The sequence below is a fragment of the Plectropomus leopardus genome, chromosome 23 (genome assembly GCF_008729295.1).
Source record: "Plectropomus leopardus isolate mb chromosome 23, YSFRI_Pleo_2.0, whole genome shotgun sequence".
Taxonomy (NCBI): Eukaryota; Metazoa; Chordata; class Actinopteri; order Perciformes; family Serranidae; genus Plectropomus; species Plectropomus leopardus.
Genome location: NC_056485.1, coordinates 16,967,077 through 16,994,662, shown reverse-complemented (window position 1 = coordinate 16,994,662; position 27,586 = coordinate 16,967,077). Strand labels below are relative to the sequence as shown.

The 27,586-nt window shown below is 40.3% G+C and overlaps 3 protein-coding genes across 6 annotated transcripts in view; 2 read left to right on the top strand and 1 right to left on the bottom strand.

Moving 5' to 3' along the window:
* Positions 1 to 388: 388 nt before the first annotated feature.
* On the bottom strand, positions 389 to 5,603 carry LOC121962058 (prostaglandin reductase 1-like). Its single transcript, XM_042512248.1, has 9 exons — positions 5,522 to 5,603; positions 4,622 to 4,750; positions 4,365 to 4,410; positions 4,188 to 4,247; positions 3,501 to 3,668; positions 2,342 to 2,615; positions 2,062 to 2,167; positions 1,013 to 1,131; positions 389 to 882 (listed from the first exon to the last, which is right to left on the bottom strand). Exons 2-9 carry the CDS (start codon positions 4,725 to 4,727, stop codon positions 772 to 774), a joined length of 990 nt encoding a protein of 329 aa, XP_042368182.1. The 5' UTR covers positions 4,728 to 4,750; positions 5,522 to 5,603; the 3' UTR covers positions 389 to 771.
* Positions 5,604 to 5,731: 128 nt separating this feature from the next.
* On the top strand, positions 5,732 to 11,655 carry haus3 (HAUS augmin-like complex, subunit 3). 4 transcript variants are annotated; one of them, XM_042512358.1, is made up of 6 exons: positions 5,732 to 5,799; positions 7,289 to 8,299; positions 8,422 to 8,631; positions 9,232 to 9,464; positions 10,283 to 10,646; positions 11,045 to 11,654. In XM_042512358.1, the coding sequence occupies exons 2-6, from the start codon at positions 7,313 to 7,315 to the stop codon at positions 11,270 to 11,272; spliced, it is 2,022 nt and encodes a 673-aa protein (XP_042368292.1). In that variant the 5' UTR covers positions 5,732 to 5,799; positions 7,289 to 7,312; the 3' UTR covers positions 11,273 to 11,654. The 4 variants fall into 4 exon arrangements, with proteins under 4 accessions (XP_042368292.1, XP_042368291.1, XP_042368294.1 ...); XM_042512357.1 differs by lacking the exon at positions 5,732 to 5,799 and adding an exon at positions 5,829 to 5,844 and having other exon boundaries at positions 11,045 to 11,655; XM_042512360.1 differs by lacking the exon at positions 5,732 to 5,799 and adding an exon at positions 5,829 to 5,844 and having other exon boundaries at positions 10,283 to 10,517; positions 11,045 to 11,653.
* Positions 11,656 to 11,936: 281 nt separating this feature from the next.
* The window catches only part of poln (polymerase (DNA directed) nu), a 69,112-nt gene continuing 53,462 nt past the window's right edge, over positions 11,937 to 27,586 (top strand). The window contains exons 1-11 of the mRNA XM_042512714.1: positions 11,937 to 12,166; positions 13,476 to 13,853; positions 14,128 to 15,296; positions 17,100 to 17,218; positions 20,688 to 20,966; positions 21,839 to 22,008; positions 22,254 to 22,366; positions 22,956 to 23,092; positions 23,761 to 23,829; positions 23,906 to 23,966; positions 25,063 to 25,127. Of these exons, the coding sequence (XP_042368648.1) occupies positions 11,955 to 12,166; positions 13,476 to 13,853; positions 14,128 to 15,296; positions 17,100 to 17,218; positions 20,688 to 20,966; positions 21,839 to 22,008; positions 22,254 to 22,366; positions 22,956 to 23,092; positions 23,761 to 23,829; positions 23,906 to 23,966; positions 25,063 to 25,127 (2,772 nt within the window). The 5' untranslated portion in view covers positions 11,937 to 11,954. The remainder of the gene's footprint in view (positions 12,167 to 13,475; positions 13,854 to 14,127; positions 15,297 to 17,099; positions 17,219 to 20,687; positions 20,967 to 21,838; positions 22,009 to 22,253; positions 22,367 to 22,955; positions 23,093 to 23,760; positions 23,830 to 23,905; positions 23,967 to 25,062; positions 25,128 to 27,586) is intronic.

Genomic DNA, 27,586 nt, shown 5'->3' with positions numbered 1-27,586 from the left:
GGTATGCCAAATCCACACTTTTACACCACAAAGTGGACAAACCTTGCACTATTCTACTGTGCTTACAACATCCTATGTAACCATGGAGCTGGGGCTCTCATCACCACCACAACCCTATGAAATTTAAATTAGCGTCTAAAAATACAGCTTATTTCCTGATCAAACAAAAAGCTGCACTTGGCAGCAGAAGGCTAACAGCGCCTGCTCTATTATCTCGACTCTACTCGTTTTAGGATTGAAAGGAACATACGTCATCAATAGCTTTTTTTTCCCTCCTGTTCACCTCAGACCTTAAATGCAGGACATGCAAAATTAATATCAAATGTAAACTATGTGGATACTAACAAACTGCAATATGAAGCCATAAACACAAATAAAACATACGATGTAAACAAAAAATCTGGAAAAAAAAGCCCTAAATTTTATTACCTATGCAAAAACTCCCACTAAATACAAAGCACATGGTTGATAATGTTACAGTAGATAACATATAGATGCATGAGCAGCAGATCTACACATACTTTTTCAAATGCATTTCAAAAAGGTGCCATACTATGAATTAAAATGAATCAATTTTAAAGAGTGAAGGTTTTCAGACTTAAATCTCTCACAATGATGCTAAAAATGATAAATCACATTTTTCTTGGATGTCACGTTAATATAAAAAACTAGCTAGTTAATTGTGAGTGTCTATTGCTCACTCCTTCATGTATGAGTTCTGTAATAATGTTTCAGTTGTTGATAACACAGATTCTTCTTCGTTGTTAAACATCAGACTGCGACAACAGCCTTGCCGACATTTTCTCCCCGCAGCATCCCCATAAAAGCAGCTGGCATATTTTCAAAGCCTTTGGTGATGTGCTCCCGACACTGCAGCTTGCCCTGCAGATGCAGAATAAATAAAATCCCATAAATTACGCTGAAGTGGAAACATGGAAAACCCCAATAACTGAGTATAAACTCTTAATGAAGAAACTCCCAAACACAAAAACATCTGTTTTCAGTTACAAACCTCTTTGAACCATCCAATCAGCCTCTTAAGGGACTCGGGGTGCTTGTGCTCCCATCTGCTCTGCATGAAGCCCTCCATCTTCAGCTGCTTGAAGATCATGGTCAGGTGGGGGTACGGACCTGAGACAGAGAGATGATTGAAGAGAAAAACTTTCAGTGGGAGCCCAAGGAAACAAAGTCTGTTAAGACTAAGCTGTTTTACTAACTCTCCTTTAACATTTGAGTAACGCAATGTCGCCATCTAGTGACAAAGATGTAAAATCATCTGAACATGTGAAATTGTAAAATTAATTACTTGTTAAACCTTTGACACCTGGAGTGGCATCAGGTTTCTTGTGTTGCTTAGCTTTGAAACCTGAGAAAAAATATTTATTTCCATAGAAAAATTGAGAAAAAGGCAATAAGCCACTTAACAAGAAATGCAATAGATTACTAAAAGGTGCCGAAAAGTTGGCCCTAAAAACTAACATTAAAAAAGGGGGAATCACTAGAAGATTTTCGAATAAAAAGGGAAAATTGTCCCTATTAAATCATTATATTATTGATGAAAAACTACATAAAGGTTTGGGTTTCTTTTATTTAACAGGATTTTGTTCAAGTAATTTTTTTCTTCTTTCCTTTTTTATTATTTTTTTTCCGATAATTTTCTTGTAACTTCATACTAATTTCTTGCCTATTTTTTTGTCTATTTCTCGTTGGGTTGCTTGTTGCCGTCTTAACACTTTTTTTTTTCTTTTTTGAGAGATATCAGGCCAATTTGCTAAAGTGGTCAAGGGTTAAACACAGTTATAACTGCATTTCAGTATTTTTTTCCACACAGTGGTATCTAACTAAAATGGAAAGATCAACAGATCAACTATCCACACATGACTCAAACTCTACAAACTGCTGCTGAGGAAAAAAACAAGTCATAAAGAGATCCACCTGCGATATGTTCGTGGACCCACAAAAACGTCTAAATTTAGAGAGAATGCATACTGAACTAGTCAATTAACGCGAAAAAAATGGTACGATTATTGATACAGAAAATTAAAGTAAGGAATTACACACCTGTTTGGGGCATGGTGTCATTGTACGTGGAAATGGCTCCACACACAGCTATTCTTCCAAAGTTCTTCATCTGTTGAATGGCGACGCTTGAAAAAGGACCTCCCACCTAAAAATCAAGAAGAAGCGTCAGTTTAACCGCCAAAAAGAATAGCAATAATGACGTTTTAAACATTTAGCCCACACTGTCATTACCTACAGCTGCCAAATAAAAACAGGGGAGCATGAATAGGAAATGTTCAAGGACACTTGATGAGCTTGAAGCTACATCGACGTTGCTCACATTTTCAAAGAAGCAGTCATATCCGTCCGGAGAAGCCTTCTTAAGCGCCTCCTCCAGGGAACCAACAGTCTTGTAGTTGAAGGCCTCGTCGAAGCCCAGTTCTTTGAGGAAAGCCACCTTGGCATCGGATCCTGCAGAACCCACCACCTTACAGCCCTTGATCTTGGCAATCTGGCCCACGACGGAGCCCACCGCCCCGGCTGCAGCGTTCACCAGCAGGGTCTCGCCCTTCTGGAGTCCCAAGACTTCTTCTATCCCGTACAGAGCCGTCAGTCTGGAGAGAAAGAATTAAAATCCGACTATAAAAATGTGAAAAGCACGAGGGTGTGAGTTCCCTCTGCCTTCACGGAGGAGCCTCCTTGACCTTCGTGATGTAATCTCTGGTAACTGCCGCCATGGTAACGTTATCATCAGTGACCTCATCTCAACAGCAAGAAAACATCTGGAATTGTTTATTTTCTTAAAGAAAGACAAAACTCAGCTGTTCTGCGGAGAAAATTTAAAATAGCCGAGACACAAATGATCTCCCTTAAACATTAACAGGAAAATGGCAATCCTTTTTTTCTACAGCAATCTTATCAGACATTCAGGGAACATCAGATATTCACTTTCTGCATAATAGGTCACACACAGGAGCTGCACTAACCTTCAACTTTTGGCTACTAAGCAGCTGCTCACTCCCAACTCTATGGATTATCTTGAGTAAAAAAAGTACTTTTTTCATGCTTTGAGCAGCACAAGCCGAGTGTCAGCTAGTTTTATTATACAGGAGAGAAGGAGGATATCTCAAACACTCGACAACTCACACCAAAACAACAACAACAACAACAACAATAAATAGCACAACAGGTGAGAGAAAAGGTGTGAATCTTTCAATTTTGGGGTGAACGCTCCCTTTAAAATTTTCTGTATCTCTTTCACTTGTTTGGTCTTACATATTTAACTTCTATGAAGCGAGCCAGATTTCTTTAGTCCTGGTGATTCAGCTCAGACAGCTTCACATGTCCATCAAACTGTTGTAAAAGCTGAAAAAAAACCAAGTTATGGTAAACTGTTTACAAAAAAATAATTCAAGTCTTCCTTCTGGAAGTCTTGGTGTCACATATAATGCCTCTGCCTGCAATTTACAGCCGTAAAGGCAACCTAACATCTGTCTTACCCTGGCATGCCGATGCCACCCAGAGCCAGGGACATGGAGACGTCTTGCGGCCACTCAGGCATGATGGGAACGAGGTCTGTCCCATCAGAGATTGTGTGGGTCCTCCAGCCAACACGACCAATGACATGGCTTCCCACAGGAAATGCCGGGTTATTACTTTGAATCACTCTGTAGAAAAACAAAATAACACAAAAACAAGAGGGGAAAAGGTCATTCCCACTTCAGGCTGAGGTGTCACTGAACCAATTAGCTCCTAATGCAGGCACTTAAATTGAAAATGAAAAGTTATCTTAAAAATGACAACTCTTTAAAGTGTGTTGCGGTATCCTAGACGACTGTATGATGTGGCAGATGAGTTTTAAGCACTTTGCTTCACAACAAAGTTAAGAAAATACAAAACATGTGCGTTTCAAACAGATTATTTAGAGCTTGTTTGGAAAGTTTGGAGTAATTTATTCTGCATGTTAATCATCAAAAACATTTCCACTGAAGCAGACTGAGTGTCTGATCACTAAGCCAAGAACATTACAATTGTCCGCTTTTGCTTTTCAGTGGCTGTGAATCAAAGGCTTCGAGGATAATTAACAGCAGGTGCAGGACTGTTTCTGTTTCGGTAAACATCTGCGCACATGAGGACAGATTAAAGACATTCCTGTGTGTGTGAGTCGGTGCGTTTGTGTTCTTTACTTGGCCACTTGAGCTCCGATCATCACATCGCCTTCATTCATGCGAACCCGACTGAACGGCCTGGACAGACAAACAATACATTTATATTTATTTTACCTGAATTTTTGGATTATATAATCATTTGTTAAAGTAATTTAAAAATGTTTTTTCAGATGCAGGATCCTGCTCTGCTCTTACCTCATGTATGGGTCCACGCTGAGAAACACGGCTTCCAAAAGCACCTCTGAAACAAAACGAAATATCAGTGCAAAACAAGTGTAAACCCAATGTGAACATACGTTTTCCTCCTCTGTGCATGACTCAGTCAAGTAAATATTGACTCATTTAAAGCTGGTGTTTAATTCATGATTAATTGACAAATGATTGTGATACAACGAAGACAAGTTGTGCATACTCCTCAAGTAGAAGGAATAATAAGACAAAAATCATCTTACCCCCATCTTTAGGCGCAGGGAGCTCCTCCACCTTGAGCTCAAAGTTACTGTCCTTCGGGAAGCCGTCAAAGTGCTTGGTCAGGATCCACGTCTTAGCTTGGACCATGATTTTTTTTTTGTTTGTGGCAGCTGTGAGAGATAAATCGAATGACAGTAAAATGTGGTGCAGTAATCTCATTAACATGTTAAATGCACTAAATGCTGGGTTGAAACTTAACTTTTTTTGTTTACTTTTTTTTTTTTTTTTTTTTTACAAATTTGAGTTTTTTGAGTCATTTTATTTATTCATTGCAATTTCAGTTTTTGGCATGCTTTGTTAGTGTTTTCTGAAACTAAATATTTTTTATAGTTATTTACAGTATTTTTACAGCTCTGTAACAATACTTTTAATTGAGTAAAGCATCTGAATACTTCTTCCAACACTCTAACTCAGTAGTAGTAGTTACAACTGTGTATGCATAGTAAAGGTACACCCATAATCTGCTATGCCATAGTAATTAAATAAGAATGTATCCACCCTACAGACATGCCTGTACACACACATAAATGCACATATTTGAAACAGGAAGGAGCAAGTCCAGTAGTGTATTAATAACACAACTCAACCACAGTGACATTACATACTCTTCTTTTACAAAAACAATGACGCTGTTCTTAACACGACTGAAAAAAACCGACAGTGAGACGATGTGTAGTATATGATGATATGACCACCAGCAGGTTAAATCTAGTCACTGATCCGCAAAAGCGAAAAGCATAAAATTACAAGCCGGTATTTAAGTGATGACTGTACTCTCGCTGATGCCCCCCTCTCTTATATAACCATGTAATCCAGTTCATTAGAGCGTGTTACATTAAATACATCTCTATTCGTGACATTTTCCATGTGATGTGGCTTACCAGTTGTCGATCTTTGCAAAGAAATGGCAGAAGTTGTGAACCCACTGAGGACAAGAGAAACAGGTAGCGGTGGTTTGTTGAAAGCGTGGGAGAGGGAAGGCGGGGACCAAGGCTCGGTTCTTAAATCTGATTGGTTACAAGGCTGACGCAGCCTCTAGCGTATGACGAAAAACGTAACGTCATCGCGGCGTGCCTACGTGCAGTCCGTTTGGATGTGTGGCGCGAGCAGATAACGGCTTGGACGGGATGCTAACAAAGCGGAGTCTCTGAGTAAAATTGTAAGTATTGGAGAGATAGCTGTGTAACAAATTAAACTTTTATTGGTAAGATAACATATTTCGACACAACTGACAAAAGCCATGGTGGTTAGCAGCGTCGCGGTAACTACTTTCTAGCAACTAGCGCACACCAACTGTTGAGCTAACTTTGTGATGCTAACTGTTGTGACGCATCTGTTTTCTTATTTAACGCAACATTACGATACTTTAGCCGAATGACAGAAGCGAATATTTGCCATTTTTTGGCTTAAGTACGTTTTAGTTACAAGTAACACACCACCATTTATTTGCGAAAACACTGACAATTGTTAGAAATGACATACGACCGTGACGTAAGTTAACCTTAGCTAAACTATGATTAAGTAACAGAGACGTTTCTCGAAACGTTGCTTGTGATGATAATAATATTTGATTGGCTTTCTATGTTATTTCTATGTATGTAGATATTTATATTCACGTTGACAGGGATATTGTGAGAGGAGATGAGATATGTTTTGGTTATAATATTGTAACATCACGTTATTTGGTATATTCTTGTTCTCAAACGGCAGTTTACCATATCTTAACGTTAATTAAATACTAATGCTGATTAAAATGATGTTATCAGAACACCGTTTAATGTGCCAGAAGCTGAGCAAGCCGCGCCCAGTTTATCCATAAAAACTTAACTCACAGATTGTCCATGACTTAAAATATTATGTTTTTTTTTTGCTTAAGATAACACTCGGGAAATTGCAGTGCACTTGAAATACAAAGTTAGAGGGCTGCAAATACAAAACATGCGATAACCAAGGACTAAAACGGCAAAGAAGGTAAACAATATATTGCAAATTTAAACTAGATAAGATTAGACTAGACAAAAAGTAACAAAAAATATAACAACAATATAACAACTAGCCAAAAGTAAGATTGAACATTTTTTAAGAAGCCAACAGAAAGGTGCAAAATAGAAAAACTAGTGCAGGTTTATTTGCGATGAATGAGTGAATACCACAAGTAAACATAGTTGTCCTAGGAAGCTCGTGGAGCACATCCATAGCTGACCCTAGACAGGCTAGGCTGTTGTTTTTGTTTAATCCATAAAAAACAGATGTCCTTGGTGGCTTGTATTTTTCATTCCATAATTAGCCTGTTGACATATACTCCTCTACCTTAATGGCAACCAGGTTGTCATGACCTGTCATGTCACTTGCACAGTACAGATGTACAATAGTGTTCAGTGCTTGAAGGGATGTCATTTTGGGGGGGGGGCAGACATCCTGTTACCTACTCCTGACCAGACTTACTGTGTAACATTATGAGAACTACATGAGGTTTAAATCATCATGACTAATAGAGGGTGGTTTTACAACTTTGGAGAACTCTCATAATTACCTGTACGAATGATCATGCTTTTCTATATATAATCTCACTCTCTTTGTATTGATCTTTACCTGATCCTCCACAATGCAAACTGTGCTGCTGTGTGACTGATTTGCACAATAACAAGCGGGGCACAGAGTGCTAAACCATCATGTTAGACGGTGGGCAGTTTGTGGAGGCCATGGGCCGTCTAGGTTATCCTGGTGCATCATCACTGAAGGCCTCTGACTTCGACTGGCTGTTTGACTGCGCCCCAGAGAACCTTCACTTCTTGCGCTTTGTCTGTCGCACCCTCAACCAAAGCAATGTCCTCACAACGGAGGAGGCAAATGCTTATCAGGAGCTACAGAAATCTGGCAAGCCAATCCTCGACGAAGCAGCTTTGGGTGAGGTCCTTAAAACCATTGGACCTTCAGATGGGAGCAGTGCAAACATCTTAGGGCCCTCTTCATCGTCATCGTCTGCGTTTGCAGCTGAAGGGGATGTTACCATTGAGGACTTGCAGGCAGAGCTCCAGGCACTGCATAAAGAGAAAGAGCTGAAGCAGCAGCGGTACAATAGATTGCAGGTTGCAGCAACCTCCCGTGCAGATGTTGACCTACGACTTGCTGCAGAGCTGGAGAGTGCTACATTTAAGCTAAAGGAGGCCAGTGCTTCCATTGGAGCTGAGAATGCTGACACCAACGCTCTGTTACAAAACCTAACAGATGAGGTGAAAAAACTTGCTTCATTTCTCCCAGTTCAGCCTGATGCCAAACAAAAAGGAAAAGGAGAGCCTGTCCTCCTCTCTCAGCTGCCCTTGGATCCCTACCTTCACCAGGAGGAGCGCAACACTAAAACACTGGCTGCCTTCACTCAGAAGCATTTCTTCCAGGGCATCTCTGACATTGTTGAGACTTCTTGCTCTGAGCGCTTCCAGGTCCTTGACCTGAGTTCTTGTGAAGATGGAGAGGACAAAGAAAATGAGCGTGAGGGAAGAGAGAGAGAGGAGCAAGTGGTGGAGCGCAGGAAGACAGAGATGGCCAGACTTCAGTGGTCTCATATTGTGGCCCAACACCAACTGATGCAGGCCATGGCAGAGGAGAAGAGCGTTAAGGCTGGACTGGACTGGCTTTCTGAGAAGTCTTCTCATACTAAGGTAAAGCAGACAAATATGTATTTTATCTCATGCAAACAGTGTCAGAGTTTACATTGTATGTTTATGACTGTTTTGGTTTCCTGCCTCAAGCTCTCCCTCATATCTCTCTGTTCACTCAACAGAGCATTTCCACGTCCTCCTCACTACATGTCCGTGAGGTTGTGTCCAGGAAGGAACTGCAGGCAGTGGAGGCTGAGCTGGAGGCTCTGATGAATGGACCTGTACCTGCTGCCCTCAGAGAGTCAGCCAGGTTACTTAATGTGCCCATAGTGAGGGGAGACCTGGCTCTGCAACTAGCCAGACAAGACTACTACACTTCCAGACAGGATCAAGTAAGTTGAAGATATTACCCTTTGCACCCTCATTTTTTCTGTAAAAACATGTGTAGTGCAGGGGAAAGGGTTTAGGGTTAGCCATCAATCAGCTCTGATTGAGCTTCTAAGAATTCAACTGACTTGCTCTAAAACATTAGATACAGGGTGCTTGCAAACATAATAATGTCCGATCTTTTCTCTTGTTAGTTTAAATTAGAAATAAATCACCAACAAAAGTAATGACAGGATTCACATGGTCATGGAAAAGTCATGGAAATCCACAATCACATTTTTGAGGCCTGGAAAATTCATGGAATAATGAAAATTATTAAAAGTTTTGAAAAAGCCATGTAATTTTGTTGCGTGTAATGAAAATATTACAATATTCTTCAGCAGATAACATTCTGCATGATATAACATAGCAACAAATTTATTAATTAGCTGACGATGTAAAGAAGCTCAATTATGCATCAATGGAAAACGTTTTGTTTACCATCACACATTCTTCATTTTCTCCTTGAAATCATCCTGAAGACATGGAACCGCCCCTACCTTAAAGTATGACAATGAGGGAACAAGAATCAACAGCCATAGTAAAATAAAAAATTTCCCTCCTAGGTACGAGACTGCCTTCTCCGCCAGAAGGCATCCTTTGACCTGGTGCTCCTGGGTCAGGAGATGGAGAAAAGGAGGTGGAGGACATGTTTCCAACAGCTGGGAGAAGTGAACAGCAGACTGGTAAAAGAAGGTGAAGCAGCAGCCCTCAGGATTGAGTCCCTGGCACACCCTGACCTGGCTATCAACCCCAGGCCCAACCCCATCATCAGCTGCAAGGATGTAGCCTTCAGCAGGTAAGAACACTCAAGGTGTGTGCACTGTAGACCTGCTTTAGAGCTGAAACTGTTTGGAGCTAGCCTGGGAACCAGAAAAATCTGCAAGCTCATGATGGATCTAGCCCCCCTCACAGTCAGCAGATTTTCAACAGACCTGGCTCGGGACAGGCCAGTCACAACTGTTTTTCAGAAACAACCAAGATGGCTGCAGCTGATTTTGAACTTTCTGTTGAAGAACTCACTATCCAATTCTGATAGTAAAAGTGGCGATACTCGTTCACAGACATATTGATACTACACCATCACAATTCATCTCTGCACGCTGTAGTCACTTTACATTTGTCTGTCGCTTAGTGCTGTCACGTTTCGTTGCTCTGATTTGTTGTAGGTCTATCCAATTGCATCCAGGCATTATGATGTATGGCCATTGATAATGCCTCCTGAGAATAACTTGCATTTGCAAATTGGTCTGGCAGTGACATGCTAATATGGAGCTTTTACTTTCTTTTTAGTCAGCCTTTTAGGAGCATGTCTATTGCACATTTCCAACCTTTTTATGCTAGAATATTTAATTGAATTCTAATCATTTATCCTTTTTGTCTTTGCGGATAAGGCATGTGAAAAGTAGGGCAACAGAATCATGAGAATTTAACACAGTTCATTATTTATTCATCCACATGGAATATATGCCATAACAGTAGACAGTACTGCAGAGGAGGTGAGTGATGTGCACATCACTCACCTCCTCTGCAGCACTGTGACACTCTTTGTCTTTCTTTAAAAGCAGACTGTCTCACTTTGAAAATGTAACCCAGTGAATTTAACTCTTTCCTCAGGCTGCTCCAGATCCTAGACCATGACTCAGACCATGGTCGATCAGAGCCTTTCCGGACATATGAAGCATTGGACCATGCAGCTCGCGACCTCGCAGGCAACCTCCAGGCAACCCGAGACGCTTTGGCTGGCGCTGGCCGTGAGCAGTACTACACAGCTGCTCGTTTCAATGGTGACTGTGAGGCGCTCCACAGGGCGATGTACACAGAGCTCCAGCAGCTGGTCTTAGGGCCGCAGGTACGTCCAACGGCCACCTCTGACCAGGAGCTGCTCTGTCCCAATGCACAGGTGGGTTTATTTCCTTTGATTTCATGCACAGTCGTCTTGGTCAACTATACCGAGTGCTATTCAGAAGCAATCCTTAATGTGAGTCAGTGGAATTTTAAAGTACTAGTCACTGATGGTGAGGGAAGCTGGTAGCACAGTTTTGTTTTCTGCATGTCTTTTCTCATATCACATATCACACATCTCATTTAAATAATTAATAGACACGCTGGATATAAAAACACTGTGTGAGTAATGGGGTAAAGGTATTGCTGCATGACACAAGCTTTAGTATCAGGAACAGTGTTGTGTTGTACCTTATATTTTGACATTATGTCCGTTATTTGAGATGTCAGCAGAACAATTTGAAGTAAGTTCAGTAATTCTCTTGCTATTTTTTTTATAACTAGTTATGATTGATTCATATGTATGCTCACTTAGCTTGTTGCTATTTATTTCTTTATTTTTGATGTCTCATTCCTCTTTCTTTGTCTCTACAGGAGCTGACAGTGAAGCTTGTGAAAGCTGAGTCTCAGCTACAGAGTTTGCAGCATGTAATGCAAGAAATCATGGGGGAGGTTAAAGCCAAGCGTTCTCAGCTGGAGCGCAATGCCCTCCTCAGGCAGGAGAGGGAATTGTACATCTACTTCCACTTAAATCCCCGGCTGCTGCAAAAAGTAGTGGAAGATCTGGAGGGCAAAATGGCCGTCAAGAGAGCGCTGCAGTGAAGCCCGCCAGAATGAATGAGTAGTGCTCAGCTCAACCTCAACGTGCATTTTCTCTGCTGAGGGAGACAACTTGTATTATAAAGCTTGATCAGAGGACTGTGCTGTCAGTGGAGGAGGTTTATTTAGTAGCCCTGCTCTGGTATATTGTGTGCACAAGTGTGAGCTTACAGAAAATTTGCACCTTTACTTGGTTTGTGCAGGAGGCAGACATCAATTCCTTGAGTCTTCATCATTGGGACAACAATCAACTTTGGAAAAAGTTTTGTTGTATATGAGCAGTGCTGCTTATATGACGTTCGGGATTTGTTTGAGTGTTTATTGCCAATACTTTTAACACAAAACTAATAAGAAACCATAGCATTTTGTGTTGATGTGCTAAAATGTCCCTTTTTCATTAGATAAATAAAGTAAAAAGTTATATTCATAGAGTTTTAGTTGTGAATGTGTTTACATTGATGATTATCAAAGTCTGTTTCTGATGTGCTTAGCAGCACACTTGGTATTGTCTAGTGTGCAAAATGCCCAAGTCAACAGTTTATTGCAGATTGTTGGATGTTTTTTTGAGAAGCCAGTTTAAACCAAGTCTGTGTATCTGACCTAACTCTCCCTTTTCCCCCTGTTTAGACGACTCAGATGTCCTTGGGTAGAGAGAAAGAGTAGGAGGCACTCTGAAAAGGAAGAGATGGAGCAGTGTAGCAGCAGGTTGTACTCAGGACCTCTGTCCCTGGAGGCCCAGAAGATTCTGGCTGTCTTGCGGGCCCAAAGTCTACATGCAGCCAGACGCAGCAACAACTACTCCTACAATCACAGGCAAAGTCAGTCAGGGCACAAGCACAGAAAATCTCATTTAAGCTTTTCACAGCATATTATATATATATATTTTAAAAAATTCAGGTACTTCATATAAAGCTACTAAGAAACTGTTTCTTGCAATTTGCTTAATTGATTTTCATAACGTTTCTTTTTCTTCTGTTAACATGAGCCTCTTTGTCATTAATATTTTCTGTGTTTTTGATTGACATTTTAAAAACCAGTTTAAAAAACTTTGAATGAGTTTAAAATATTTTTGCAGGGTAAACCTACAGTCCTTTAAATCTTTATAGTTTTAAAGTTTCGATTGGAGGGGAAATATATCAAGGCCTTGAAAATCCGTGAATTAGATAAATAGACACAGGTCATTGAAAGTGCTTGAATTTATGCATTTTGTGACAATACATATCAACTTTTTTAAAAAAATTATTGCCTGCCACCACTGTGGTGAGAAGTGAGAAGTGTTAACACATTCAAGCCGCTCTCTTTTTAAATTTTCTGTAAGCTTTTGTAAAGCCTGATAGTTCTGGTTGTAACAGTTATCAACCATAATCTGTGTCTCAAACTATGTCCATATTGGGTCATTTAGTGTGGGAAAGTTTTTAAAAGTTAGGAAGGCCTGGGAGCCTTGTATTCGTGAGTGCTGCTGTAGAATAATTTTAAGCCTTTTGCCTATGCCTACTTTATAAATTACAGTGAAATACAGAATTGCTTGATAGAACAAACATTTGCTTTAATTATCAAGACTGGTTTAAACAAAATTCAGTTCTTTATTTTTAGAAAATTTGCCAGTTAGTGGTTATTTGCTGTATCTATGTGTAAAACAAGACATGATGTGGGATTTCTATACATTTTTGCTGCTCATTGACCTGCTATATACAAGGTTTTTTTTGTAGTTATAAGTTATTTTGAAAGTTTGTGGTTTTCTCCCTTGCTGTGTATGTTGTAGTAGAGACGTATAATGGCAGCCAGAGGGAGCTGTGGGCTCAGAGCAGCTGGAGCATGAGTCAGGAGGAGAGAACAGACACAGATCGGTATGCCAGATTAAGCAGAAGCCACACACAGATGGGAAAACACGCACTTATGCTTAGTTAGAATTTCCATTTAATTGGATATCTTTTCTGCTGTAGTCAGCATTATGTTATTTATCTGAGCAGATTGGTGCAGAAGTGTCCAGGCCCTACAGTGACAGTAATTGAAGTGAACAAGGGCAAAAGGACATCCCATAGTTGTGGTTGTATTGATTTGGGCTGTTCTGTAAGAGACAAAACTTAATGTTTATGACTGTTAAAAGTCTTGAATGAGGCATAACTGTATACTGATGCTATAATATAATCCTCAGTGTGTGTAACAGAAAAGTAAAAGTAATCCCTTTGCCACTGTTATGGTTCAGACCATGGTTCAGGCCCCAGGTGTCCTCCTCCTCCACTTCTTACCATGACGCCTCCAATCAGCCGCAGAGCTCTCAGACCTTAGCCTGCTATCAGCACTCGCAGACATCAGCCTGCTCCCTGTCATCTGAGGCCTCCTCCGGTTTCTCCTCCTGCTGGGATTCCTCACTCCAAAGGCACACGTCTCATACTGAAGCCTATTATCGCTGCTCACAGATGTATTCCCACAGAAAGTACTCCGAACCCCCTGCTCGCCTGTCCGGTCAGGCACCGTCATTCACTCAGCATGAGGGGACAGCAGCATCTTTCTTCCAAAGAGACAGATACACCCTGTCTCTCCAAACACCCAAGAGACTCTGTGAACACCAAGTATGGAGAAAGTAAGTATTGAGGAATAAGGGGTTCATATTTAATGGTTGTTATCATAGTGAAGTGTGTTAATGTATGTATATGACATACTTGAGAGTATTTAATGGATTCAGAAATGTTCAGAGCTCAAGAACATTGTCTTGATGTTTTCTCTTTAATATAAAAGTTTGTGCAATGCAAAGAAAAGTCTGAGGTTTAACATGTATTAATAATCTTCTGTTGGCAATTTCATGAGTGAAAAGCATAATTTATAAATTTAGCACACCCTGTCTTCTACTTTCATAGCTCCACTGAAGAAATCAGGCCACTTTTCATCCACAATTTTTATCCAGACAACAAGGATCCTGATAAGGTTTTGTTCCCCACAACTGAACACCCTAATACCCATGAAGCAGAGCCTGCTGTGGCTTGTTGCAGAGATTCTTCTTGCCCTAAAATAAGTGAAGAGCCAGATAAAGACACATCAGATGCACAGGAAGAAAAAGGTGCAGAGAGCTTGCATATCTCTGGAGGAAAGCTCGACCACATGTTAACTTCAGACAGCCAAGAAAAATGGAAGCTACCTCTATCCAGCTTCTCTGCAGAGGTCATTGGTAAAAATGGAGGCATACTTTATCACCAGTCAGAGGAAAAGGTTCAGCAACTAGTAGATTCAGACAATATGATGCAGGCAGGTGCAGCACAGATGTCAGACAGAGGACATGAAATGCAGGATGGAGTAACTTTTAACAAGACAAGACATCCGCATGCACCCCTAACAAATGAGAAAGGATCAGCCAATGAAATGGAAGGACTTCTACTTTTGGGAACCAATGACAACTTTAGTTCGAAGGGGATCTTGAACTTTGATAATATGGATACAAGCTTCCATTGTTATTCTGAGGATACAAAGTCTGAGCAGGAAGAAGAAAATGTCAATACAGCTGAAATCAAAGAAGTTGAACATCCACCTGGCATCGTGAACAAAGAGATACCAGTGGGATGTCATACCGGCAGTCCAATGCCAATCTCCTTATCTTTACAAATTGAAGAACATGAGGTGAGCCACTGCCAATCTGAAAACACCCAGGAAATGAGTCACACAATGAGTGAAACAGCAGAGAAGCAGCACACAGAAAACTCACTGATGTGGCGTGAGCCCACCAAATTAGTCCTGGGTAACACCTGTGCTGATAACCTGGAGAAAACCACAGAGAGGAGACTAGACGTGACGGAGGTTGTTTTGGAAGTGCAGAGGGAGAGCTGTGAAGGTGTTGACACAAGCACTGAGGAAAAGATGGAGACTGAGCAGCAGCTTTGTTCTGATGTCCAAACAAGAGAAAGACAGTGTGGGACAGACTACAGAGAGGTCAATGAGTTACCTGGAGGAGACACTGAGACAGCAGAGAGGGCAGAAGACAGACATGAGCTTGTGATGCCACCTGTGGATGGCCAAAATGGGAGTATGTTTGCAGGTGAGTGCATGATTGGTGATGCTGTTTTACTCTTATCTTGGTTTCTTAAGGTGATCATCTTGAAATGAGTATTAGAGTTTTTGCAAGGGTCGCTGTCGTTGTTGTTGTATTAAAATGTAACATTACTCTGCCAGAGAGTAATTGAGGTGAATGAGAAGGAGAAATGAGTTTTTATGCCTTTTAGAATATTTCAGAAAACAACTTGAAGAAACCCAGCATAACACTCTGGTTTATAGTGACTGTCACCTTTTTTACCACTGTGATGACTTTTGACTAATATGTAGGACCATTAATCACCACTAGAGAGTGCTAGAATACTTCAATGTTACTGCTTAAACCAACTGATACTGGTATATAGACTGCAATGAATTTTTGTAGTTAACTCATTTCACTTAATTCACTAAGCTACTGGTTCACTTTATAACTCAAGGATAATCAATGCTTGCTATTTTAAAGGGGGGAAAGTCAATCATGAAAATGTTACTTGTCAGAGTCGGAGCACGGAGGCTCTATTACATTCAGGAGGACCAGATTAGTTAGTGGGACTAGGAGTTGAATGGCTACACAATTAAAATCTAAAAAGATATCCTGCATCTTGTCTGACACAAAACTATTGTCCCACAAATAAGTAAAATGAACCATATCATTGTCATTTGAAATCCATTTTGCTACATAATAATAATGATAATAATAGTAATGTAAAAACATAACATTACAATAAATAAAATAGGCTCAAGCACTCATGCACAGAGATATAGAGCCTTCCTTAACAGGTTGCCAGTCCAGTTTCTCATAGTTAGGACGTCTGTTAACAAAGTGCAAAGTAACAATATATTAGCTATTTTACATTAGCTATTTTCTTTGCCATTGTTAAACAAAGTTGGTATATCGGCTCCTTCACGTTAATTGACTCTTTTCTCTCAATCAGCTTACACCCAAAGTGTTTTCACACTGAAGCTGTAGAGTGCAGCTTTGAAACCAAGTTCATTTGGACTTATTTTCTTACATTGCCTTGTGAAATCTTACTAATTGGTAAGGTCTATTTTTTAAATAATTTTCCAAATTTAAAGTCAGGCAGATTAGGAAAGAGGAACCATTAACACTCACATGCATTTACCACATCCAATTAAATGAAAACAACTCGCGATTTTCCCCTGTGTTTTTCTTATGAAAACAAATACGCATCTAAACACAAGTGCAGTATATGAATATGACCTTGGATCATTTTTGCTAACCTTCACAAGTCCATAATGTAATTATTCTGACACGCCAAATTGTGGCAGCATTTTTTGGTGCCAGTTAAGTTCAGACTAAGTAGCAGAGAGGTTGAAAGAGGCGTTTTAAAGTGTTTGTCAACCTCCAGCCCAGCGGCTTTCAGCCATCTTTCTTTGATCAGAGAGGCGATGACAGAGCAGTGCCGAGGACACTCAGCACTGATGAGGGATGCTGTGTGCCTGCTCACATTACAGCCGCAGGAAGGTAGCTTGAGTCTCAGCTGCTGAGACAATGCTGAGTCAACTCACATACACATCTACACACTCAACAACACACACGCAAAACAAGTTGCAAGTTGTGTCGTAACAAAATGTCAGTTTGATCTTAGCCAGGATTTTTTTTTTTTTTTTTTTTTTTTAAGTTTGGGGTCCCCTTCATGTCACACACTGCTGAGGTCTCACACACGCCCTGTGTAAGCGCCCATGCTTAGTCAAACATGCTGACATAACAGAGTGCCGTCACAGATTGAGGATGTGTCTGAAAAGTGATGATCTGATAGAAATGCTCTTACCTCCCCCTCCCCTCTAGAGGATTCAGGTAGAGAAAGTCGTTCCACGCCAATACTGTCCCAGGAGCGCAGGGCAAAGAGGTCACGGTTCAGAGCTCCTGGTCTCCGTGGGAACCACCAGCACCATGACAACAGCCAAGTGAGTCTCTATGGAGTAAGACTTTAATACTGTGTTACATGACAGCTGCGGTTCATCCACAAACTATTCACACCATTTCACTTTTTTCACATTTTGTTATATTGCAGCGTTATACTACAATCATTTAAATTAATTTATTTTCTCACTCACAGTCAGTCCTCAATCAATACCCCATGTATTAGCCATGAATTAATTTTAGAAAGGAGAGAATTTTTTACAATTTATAAGATTTGGCATGGTTCATATTTTGGTATTGTGTTTTGGGATATTATTATTTATTAGTTTAGTGATTATAGTTATTGGGAGAGTTGGGTCACATGGATATGGGTGGCGATATTCATAATCTATATGACTATTTACTCTTTAACTGTGACGGGTTAATGGAGAGAGAAGGATCACCATATTTTTTTTTTGACCACACTTTGTTTTGATTGCTGTGATTATTTTGACAATGAACTTGTGCACGTTACAATAAGTTAATTCCTTTACATTAACCCCTTCAAACGAAAGTTTGTCTTGTGCTGCATTCGGATGCCTTTCACAAGTATTTTAACTTTCTAGATGTTTTTTCCTGGACATTTTTACCTTGCTGTTTGAAATTATTTTGTAAATCTACTATTTTTTGCAGTTTGTGAAACATTCCTGTCCAAGTTGCTTGTTGGTTTTTTTTCCTCGAGTTTTTGAAATACATCACACCAATGTGCTCTGGGTTCAAAGGTTTAAATACTTGTGAAAGCAGCACAAGAAAAGTGATGTTGCTCCAGGTTTTAAAGGGTTATTTGGGATTTCTTTTCACCTTACTAATATTTGATGACTTGTCTTTAAATCCAGAAATACCTATTTCACCCCATTTCCTCTGTAATCCATGTAAGCAAATGCAGCAGTGTGTATAGCAACAATGCACTAAAAAGTCCTGAATTTTAAACAGCTGCTTTCAAAGAGATTAGGCTTCTATTTCCCCGATGCTCATAGAAATCAATGTGGCTTGTGTGAAACTGTGAGCCGTCGGCAGTATTGCAGCAAGTGATAGCTCCCCAATGTGTCCTAAAGTGAAAAAAAAAAATCCTGACAAAGTAGTCCATGATGCACATTGGCAGAAAAGGAGAGAAAGACAGAGCTATGAAGGGAGGTGGAGAGATGGAGGTTGGTGGCGTGGGGGAGCGATAGAGAGGATGCAGTGAGAGAAGTGATGGAGAGAGAAGTGGCTGAACGATGGAGGAGGAGAAGAAGGCTTCACTGTATTGCTACAATCAGCAGCAAACACACCATTCTCTCTCCCTCTCCTGCACCCAGCACTGGGCTGCGGGCCACAGCCTGCCTCAGTTTTCTATCTATATCCTGTAGCACAGCACCCTGGGGGGGTTCATGACTTTGTCAGCAGGAAAACGGGTTGTGTTTACAGGGAAATGAGGAAGACTCTCCTCAGGGAGCTGAATCACAGGAATTCCTACATACTGACGCCCACTGCTGACATACACAATTGAGTACATCCCTGAACTCACATCCACAGAATATCCGACAGACTCCACATCTCTTACCTACATTTCAAAGAACACAGGTGCATGTGTACACACTCGGTGCTTTTGCATAAATAGAGATGGGAGTTACTAGTATGAATAATGGAGATGTTTTTGAGATGCTGGGGAGGTCACAGGGAGGTGAGGGTGTACTTTTGGGAGATGCGACTCAAATTTTTGTCCTCCTTGTTTCTCATCCTCATGTGTTTCCACTGGGCTCTACAGAATCATAACATTTCTGTTTGGTATCTATCTCTATATTTTACATCCTAGTGATTCTGGCAAATTAGGAAGGCATATAACTTTCTTTAACCTCAATCACTTGTGGGACTTAAAGGGGCAGTACACACCAAAATCTAAAACACATGTTTTTGCTCTTACCCTCAGTGCTATTTATCAATCTAGATTTTCTTTGGCTTGAGTTGCAGAGTGTTGGAGATATCGGCCGAAGAGACGTCTGATTTCTCCAAAAATTATGGAACTAGATGGCACTCAGCTTGTGGTGCTCAAATCACCCAAAAAAACATTTGAAAAAGTTGACATCAGCAACATCTTTCCAGAAATCATCACCCGATAACTCAAGATAATCGACAGACCATGTAGTTTGATGTAGGAACTATTTTGCTTGCTACGAAACTACACCTGCAGACCATAACACAATGCAGCACGGAGGTTACAAAAAGTTGGTGTCATTTTGTGTCATATAATTGGAGTACAATGCATGCACAGCAAAATCTGGTCTGCACTTGATGAAAAGTCTGTACTTTGATTTTGGGGTGAACAGTCCCTTTAAGATACAACACCAAAGTTTACTGTTCAACATTATCTGCTAAATTACACACATAAACAGCACAGACCATGTATGTTTAATAAATTTTATATATATGTCCTACACATGTACTCTGCCAGATTAGTAGAGTTCAAATCTAATTGGATAGCATCAAATATTCATTGTCATCCAGCCAAAACAAGCTTCTTCTTTTCATGAAAAATAAATAACTGGGAACGAAAGTGAGTGACACCACTTCAGGCAGACTGTCAGACAAACAGTGTCTGTGTTTTTGTCTAGGACACAGTGCTGAGGGCTGAATGGGTCCTCTCTTCACATCCTCCTGTTTTCTTTTTCAGGCTTGCTTTTTTGCTTCATTTGTTTCTTTCACAAATGTTGTATTATCCATCTGGATCTAAACACAAGTGGGGATAATTAGATCAGGCATGCCTTCCTCTCTGTGTTAAAGCTAATTATGTGCAGCCAGAACATTTGACTTCATTCTGCTGACTTCTCTAAACTGATTTGTTGTTATATATTGATTTTCTGCATTAGAAAATTAACGCAGACAGTGAGAGTCTGCTTTCAAGTGCCTTCTGATGTTGCAGAATAATCCCTCTAAATCTATCCCTGCCTCTCCTGTTCTCTCTGTTTCCATTTGTCCCTGTCTGACTGTATACCGCTCCTCTATTCTGGCGTGCAGACTGCTAATGGAAATATCAGAGGGAGCAGCTCAAGCGGTGCACTGGCCTCTACGAGCCCTTTTGCTGCTGGACAAAACCTCTCCACTGCACCGGCCGCAAAACCAAGCAAAAATCTGGTAGACAGCCACCGACTTACTTCCCAAACTCATTCACATCATCCTCCGCTAATCCCGTCTTTCCCCTTAAAGAGGAAGCATGATCGACCTCAATATGCTGACCCTTCTCCTAAAATCTACCTAACCAGGCGTCCTCCAAAATGGGAGCCACCTCGTTCCTCTCAAGAAAAGGCAGCAGAAGGAATCAGTGATGTAAAGACATCTGTACCCCCAGAACCACACACTGAAACCAGCCCTTCACATAAAACAGGACAAGGGCTCTGGGTACAAAAAGAGTCAAATTCCCCAAAGAAAACTCAACAAATTCAGCCTAGCAAGGTGAAAGAAAGGTGCCGTGAATTAGCTAAAAATGCTTCCAAACAGACTTCTGCAACCGACAGACCCCTCAAAAACAAACAGGCCAGATGTGGGCCTGAACAGTCAACAAACGAGCTGAAGATGTGCATTGAGGAGGTTAACGATAATAAGCAGTCCAAAGCTGGCTGTTTGACTGCAAGCCTTACATCTGACCCCAGAGTGAAGGATTCTGGAAAGATGAATCAACACGAGAAAATGCGAATGCTTGAGATGGCAGGGAAGACAAAGGCGCTGATGCTAACCTTGGTGTACCGGGATGGAACAACTCAGTTAGACCCAGAACAGGTGAGCAGAGAGTTTTCTGGCAGTTAAAAGCAATTTAAAGTTGCAGATCAAGTCATCAGTCGGAGACCCCTCAGACTACTGATATTGCCTCAAGTAAAGCAGTCTTTTTGTTTTTGGGCTAGTTACTGTGCTATGCAGTGCACTTCTGAAAATGTTTGGTCTCCAGATTGTGCTGCAGAGTGAGCGTTCTTCGCTTTCACACTACTCTTTATTAAAGCAACTGTGGCACGGAGGAGATACTTGTACGGCTCTACATCCAAAAGTTGCATTAAAGGGACCCTATATAAAGGATAACGCATTACAAGCTGTGCCAATGATATTAGTTGGTATAAACTTATGGTCTCCTAAGTGGGCGTATTCTCCTCTCTGGCTCCCCTCCAATCATCAAATGTGGTGTTGATGAATGAAATCAGATTCAAAACAATACAACACTATATACAGTTGCTCTTTGTTGATGCTCGTTTTTATCAGCTAGCTTAATATCTGATATCAACCCAATGCAAGATCATTCTTTTTTTCTGACATTAGATATCAACAAAACTATGTCATATTAACTCTCTGTGAGCTGTAAATTCATATTTTTTTACCTTAGGGTGCTGTCTCTCTCCCTCTGTGTTGCTGCAGCATGTCTGGGGTTTTCAATGATCTCTGGTAACAATATACCACACCTGATTGGCTAGGTTTTGAACAATTTCAAATGACAGTTTCAGTTTCTGTTTGCTATATTTAAACGTAAAAAAAAGACTGTAGCTTTGCCCTGTGCAGTATCTGTCCCAGTTGTTATAGGATTAGTGTAAACCGTTTGCTCTTGTGGCTTACTGCTTCATTAACCGTTCGCTCGTGTTAATTTCCCTCTCTGATCCTCGATAAAGAAGCTCACTCCGGCAGTGTGTGGCCTTCTTGTACTGATGAAGAACAACCTCGACCACAGCACGCCAGAGGACTCGTTCGGGCCAAACGACAGTCTGGTCTACTTAAAACTGGAGCACACACCTGCATGGGCCCAGCAACACACACACCAGAGCCAAGAGCTCTTTACCAGGTCTGTGTGTGTGTCTGTGTGTCTGTGTGTGTCTGTGTCTGTGTCTGTGTCTGTGTGCATGCTTTTTGAAAGAGAAGAGAAGTGAGAATTAGTATGATGATGTGTGTGAGTGTATTTGAGTGTATTTGAAATGTGAGTTTACAGTACAGTTGATAACATGCTTTTACACAGAAAGTTCATAAATGTGTGTGCGTGTGTGTGTGTGTGTGTGTGTGTGTGTGTGTGTGTGTGTATGTAATCCACAGAGATATGCTGCTACAGGTCCTCTCAAGAACTCAACTGGTGGTGTGCTACAAAGCCAAGGATTTTCTTCGTACAGCTCTGCAGTTTTACAGAGGAGACCTCAGCTGGAAACAAGGCAGAAAACACACAAATATATCTTCCAGTTTTAAAAAACAGGCAAAACATCCATGACTCAAACACTCTTCAACAAAAACAAAAGCACAGTACAGAGGAAGGTTTTGTCCCTCACAAACAACAGCTGCAAAAAGCTTGAATTATGTTAATTATAATGATTTCAATGATAAATTTTCACAATCATCCAGCACACAGTAGCAATACAAATGTGTACACATTTGTGTTTTAGTCAAGTTTATTTCTATAGCACGTTTCATATGACAACCGTAGACAGAATGTGATTAAAACATGTTAAAAATAACATTATACATAACAAAAAACTAGAAAATAAAAACATTTAAGATATGAAAATATTACATATATAAACAAAGATAAAAAAAATCATAAAATAAGATGATAGGACACTAAAAAAGGGAAAAAAAATGCATTTTTGTCATTATGCGTGTTCAAAGACAATAATTTTAGTATTAACAATAATAGCCATAATAATGCTCCTTCTAATAATAGTAATGACCACAATACAACTGTACAGTAAAACTGCAGCATATTGAATTCTCAGAATCATAAAAAGCTGTTCTCTCCCTCTTCAGTGGCAAGATGTCATATCCAGGACCCACAGGTGTCAGGGTGGCTGCTGGATCCTGCAAATCCCTCTTCCTGCTACCAAGATCTTCTCAATAAGCACTGCAAACGACCCCATACAGTACCTGCCCTAGGTACCAAGAAGGTTAGTGAAGATGTGAAACATGCCTGTGTCTGTGTGGGCTTGGCCTGAATTGTCTGGCATTGTTTTATGAGACAATAATTTCTCAATTGAAAAAGCAATTGATCCAATGAGCACCGCAGGGGGACTAACAATAAGCATTGTCAGAGGTCAGTACATAATAATAATAATCATAATAATATGTTACTTATTTAAAATGGCATTTAGCGGATACGTTTGTCTCTGTTGATTGCCTTCTCCCCCTCTGAAATTGGTTAGAATGTAAACCAAGGTCAGACAGACAATATCAAGTTGACAACTGTCTCTGATATCAGGCAAAGCTTTCTGTTAAGACGTCAGGGTCCCCTACAGAACAAATCCTTGGAGCTGGGACACTTTCAGTGGGACACAGCTGTCTGAGCTCAGGTCATTTGGTTGACACTTTAACAAGACAATACTTCACCCCACTGTCTGAGTTTAGACAGTGGCTGATTTAAATTTTGAAATATGTCCTTGAAAGCACTGGGAGGCCTCTCAGACAGTCCATGCTTGATGTAAGCTCTCACTCTTTGATACCTGGACCGCCTATTCTTCACTGAACACAAGGAAGAAATAAATCCACATCATCCTCCAGAAAATAAGCTCAGCACGTTCCTCCCCACCTACTCTCTTTCCGTCGGTCTCTCTCTCAGGTTTCTCAGGTCATCTCAGGTCTCTGTTCACTCTACTGGCTCAACATGGAGCTCTGCTTTAAACTACAGGTTAGTTGGCGTGCCCACACAAAAACCTGCAAATTAAATATAAACACAATATCTTACTATATATTTCTGTGTCTAGAGCCGGGGCCTGTGGATGCTATACTCAGACATGGAGCTGAAAATGATCTCTGTTCTGGCAGGTGAAAATCACTTTGAGCACATGTTCTGTCATACTAAAAACCTTCTTATTTATTTTAGGCTGCATTAGAAATGCAGTATTGGCTAATATTAGGTTCATACTTAGGGGTTTGTTTAGACTTCGACTAAAGCCCTATTCATCTGGGACTAGTGTTCCAGGGGACTTATATTAATTTGTAAAAAAGGTTTAATACCAGTAATCGTCTGAGATCTTAATCCCGTGCGAATCTGCTATTTTCATAATTTGTTAAGTAAAAATTCCACCACAATTAAATTGCCATATTTGAACAAACATAGGTCATCCAATAATATTAGTCCATGCAAATTAGCTTTTTTTGTGTCTCCACATGTCTTTTCTGCCTCTCTCTGATTTGAGAATCAGGTATCCTGCGCTGGCAAGTATAAACAAAAGTTCTGACAGCAGTTTGGTTGAAGGCTCATCTTGCTTCACAGCATGGAGACCCATTGACAGAGAGAGTAAACTCAAATCAATCTGAGGAAACAGTTTTGAAAGATGATGGAATGGATGACAGAACTGCGTGTGGCAGAATCCATTCTGTTTGTTTTACCCGCATTTCCAAAAAGGTGGTAAAACTTTACAATATGGCTTGAAGAGGAGGTTGGAGATACAGTATATCAAATATACTCAATGTATCGTGGCTTTTTTCCATGTCGGATATGTAAAACATCGAGTATAAATTGTCACGTAATTTTTTAAGCCACCACTCCTCAGAGTGATTTATAATAATTTAATTCCCACTGAAGTTTACTGTTTCAGTACACTGATGTCATTGTTCACAATGAAATCTGTTGTTCAGCTGTGGATAGATAGATGGATAGATAGATAGATAGATATCAAAATGAAATAGAAAAAGATATAGATTTAAATATGAATAGAGTATCGGCTGGTATATCAATATCAGGATTTTTTTTTTACTTTCTTTTATCACTAAACATCCAGAATCGGTCAGGCTATACCATCATAATCATCCTGTCTGTTAGTCGTACATAGATTTAATGAATATCAGTAAATACTTGTGTAATTCCATAATTATAGACAGGTTTAATGTGGATCAGTAAATACGCGTTTTGTTTCAGTAATGGAGAGCCATCGCATCCATGTGGACAAAGAAGCTCTTAAGAGAACTTCAGACCTGCTCGGGGTAAGGCAGAACATCACTGCACAAAAACAAACATGTGTGCGACATTGAATGTTATGGCTAGTTTATTTTAGTGTTTCCCTAAAAATGTTATTAACAAATACAGCAGAACAGAGTTTTTCATTTGGCTGCTGGCAGAGGAGACAAACTTATCTCTCACAGCCAGGAGTTGTCAACATTTTCCTTGTGGCTGATGTTCATTTCCCACCAGAAACTCTGCTCAGTGCGTTTACTGATAGACAGTAATTCAATTTATCTCTCTTTCACTGCCTTGTTTTAAGTGAAATCCTGCAGCAGCACAGCTCTGAACAAGTCGCAAACAAATTTGTCTTGTCCCAAGTCATGTTTTGCTGATTGAGATCTTTTGAAAAGTGGTTCAGTGTTGTAGCTTGTGTTCATAACAAGATCTTCTGTGTGTGTTTGTGTGTGTACTATATATATAGATACTGTACATATGTATATATGGCTTAACAGTAAGGCTTGCCAGGTTGCCATTGGTAACTATTTTGAGAAATTGGCAACTGATTCTTGGACAACACAGCACATGACAATGCTGCATGTGCGTTGGTGCATTTAATGGGTGCGTACAGTCATGTTTCCTGGAAATAATGGTGATGATTTAAATTCTGTGAAGAGTTAGACAAAACACAAACTACAAAGAATTTTGTTCAGTTATGGTAAAGAAAGCTTTGGAGTCTAGTAGTTGTAGGTTTTCTACCTCTTTTCAGTTCTGTGGTCATGTGACACCAAACTAAAACATAACCTTTTTTCACAGTGTACAGCCTCGTTTTTCCCCCCACACTGTCAGAATTCAAAAAGGCCCCCAAAACCCACCTGTTGGACTAGCCTTCCCTTGCTACCCCGCCTTATGCCACCATGTTTTGATTCCTGAGTTGACACAATTCAGTTTTAATCTTTCACTTTATTTTATTGTCTTCACGAATAATTTACTTTATTTTTGTTTGTTTGTTTTAATATATCCTACTCTATGTAAAGCATCTCTAAGGAGAAATGCCTTATATACATGTGATGTATTATTATTATTTTTAGAAGTAGTAATATAGTGAAATGCTTCTTTAATTGTGCAAAATACAAGGTGACTATATTTCAGTCTCAGCTACCAAAGTCAGATGCCTGGCAACCAAAATAAAAATTTAAGGTTAAGCTCTGAAACAGGAGACAATCTTTACAAAGAAGAAGTATTATAAAAGATTTTAGTCAGTTTTTTCCAGACATGAGTAATGTGTGGAGAGAAGATGAAAAGAGACATCCCTCAGTCATTTCAGAGAATGTGATATTACTGAACAGTCCTCATATCTTTTGCTGACAGTCATTTACACGTAGCTACATGTATCAAATCGTGCCCTGAATCCTAAAAGGCAGTTATGAAAGAGGAACCTTTACATTAATCCTTGTTTTGAAGAGGAAAATGTGCTGGAGTCTTATGTAACAGCTTCCATGTGTTTATATCTAACAAACTTCATGAAAACTTAGTTTTGGCGTGTAGGTATGACGTTCAGGGTCAGTTCAGATTTGTACTGCATCACTCTTAGCTGATTGCATTTAAGACCGGCTGCAGAGCCACAGTGCGGTAGACAGCTGCTGTATTAATACAAATGGGAGCAAAACAGTGGGAGGATATGAGAAACAGAAAAAAAAAGAAAAAAGAAACCCTCAAGAGCCTGAGAAGGAGAGAAAAATATAATTTATCCTTTTCTTCTTCTGGGAAGGATTAGTGATGTGGTGGGTGGACATCCTCCGGGGACCTGTCCTGTTTACATGCAGATAAAAACCAATTCTGGAGACTACATTTGAGAGCGATCATAAACACACAAAGACGCACGTACAGATGTTGTGGACACATTCATGCTCGGGAAAAACACACGTTCCTAATCAGTTGCAGAGAGACGAAGGCACACTCGTAAACCCAATTACAACTTCTTGCAAGCGCCAGCAGGGGTGTTGTTGTGGAGAGACTGTTTTGGTATCTTGCCGTGTTGCTATAAATAGGATGGAGAGTCTGTCTTTTTCCTTCAGGAGGCTGTGCTGCAGGAAGGAGCATCACTGTCTGCCTTTGCCAACACACACACACACACACACACACACACACACACACACACACACACTGAGGCACTGAAGTTTTTTGCAGACTGCTGCAGAGTTATGTGTGCGCGCGCTTGTGTTTTTGTAATATGCGCCCGCGAGTGCACTCACGCATGTCCCCACTCTGTCGTGTTGGATTTCGTTTTATCTGAGCTGTCAAGTTCACCTGTCTGAAACACCAAACGGAGGATCCCTCCTGTCTGTCAGCCTGCATCTCACAAACACGCTCACACGCTCTTTTGTCTTTCCAGTCAGCGTTATTAAAATTCAGTAGGACACACGTCACTTAATAAATACTCTTTCTCATTCTGTCTGTGTTTTCCAGACATCACTATTCAGATCAGATCGTCCTGTAAACA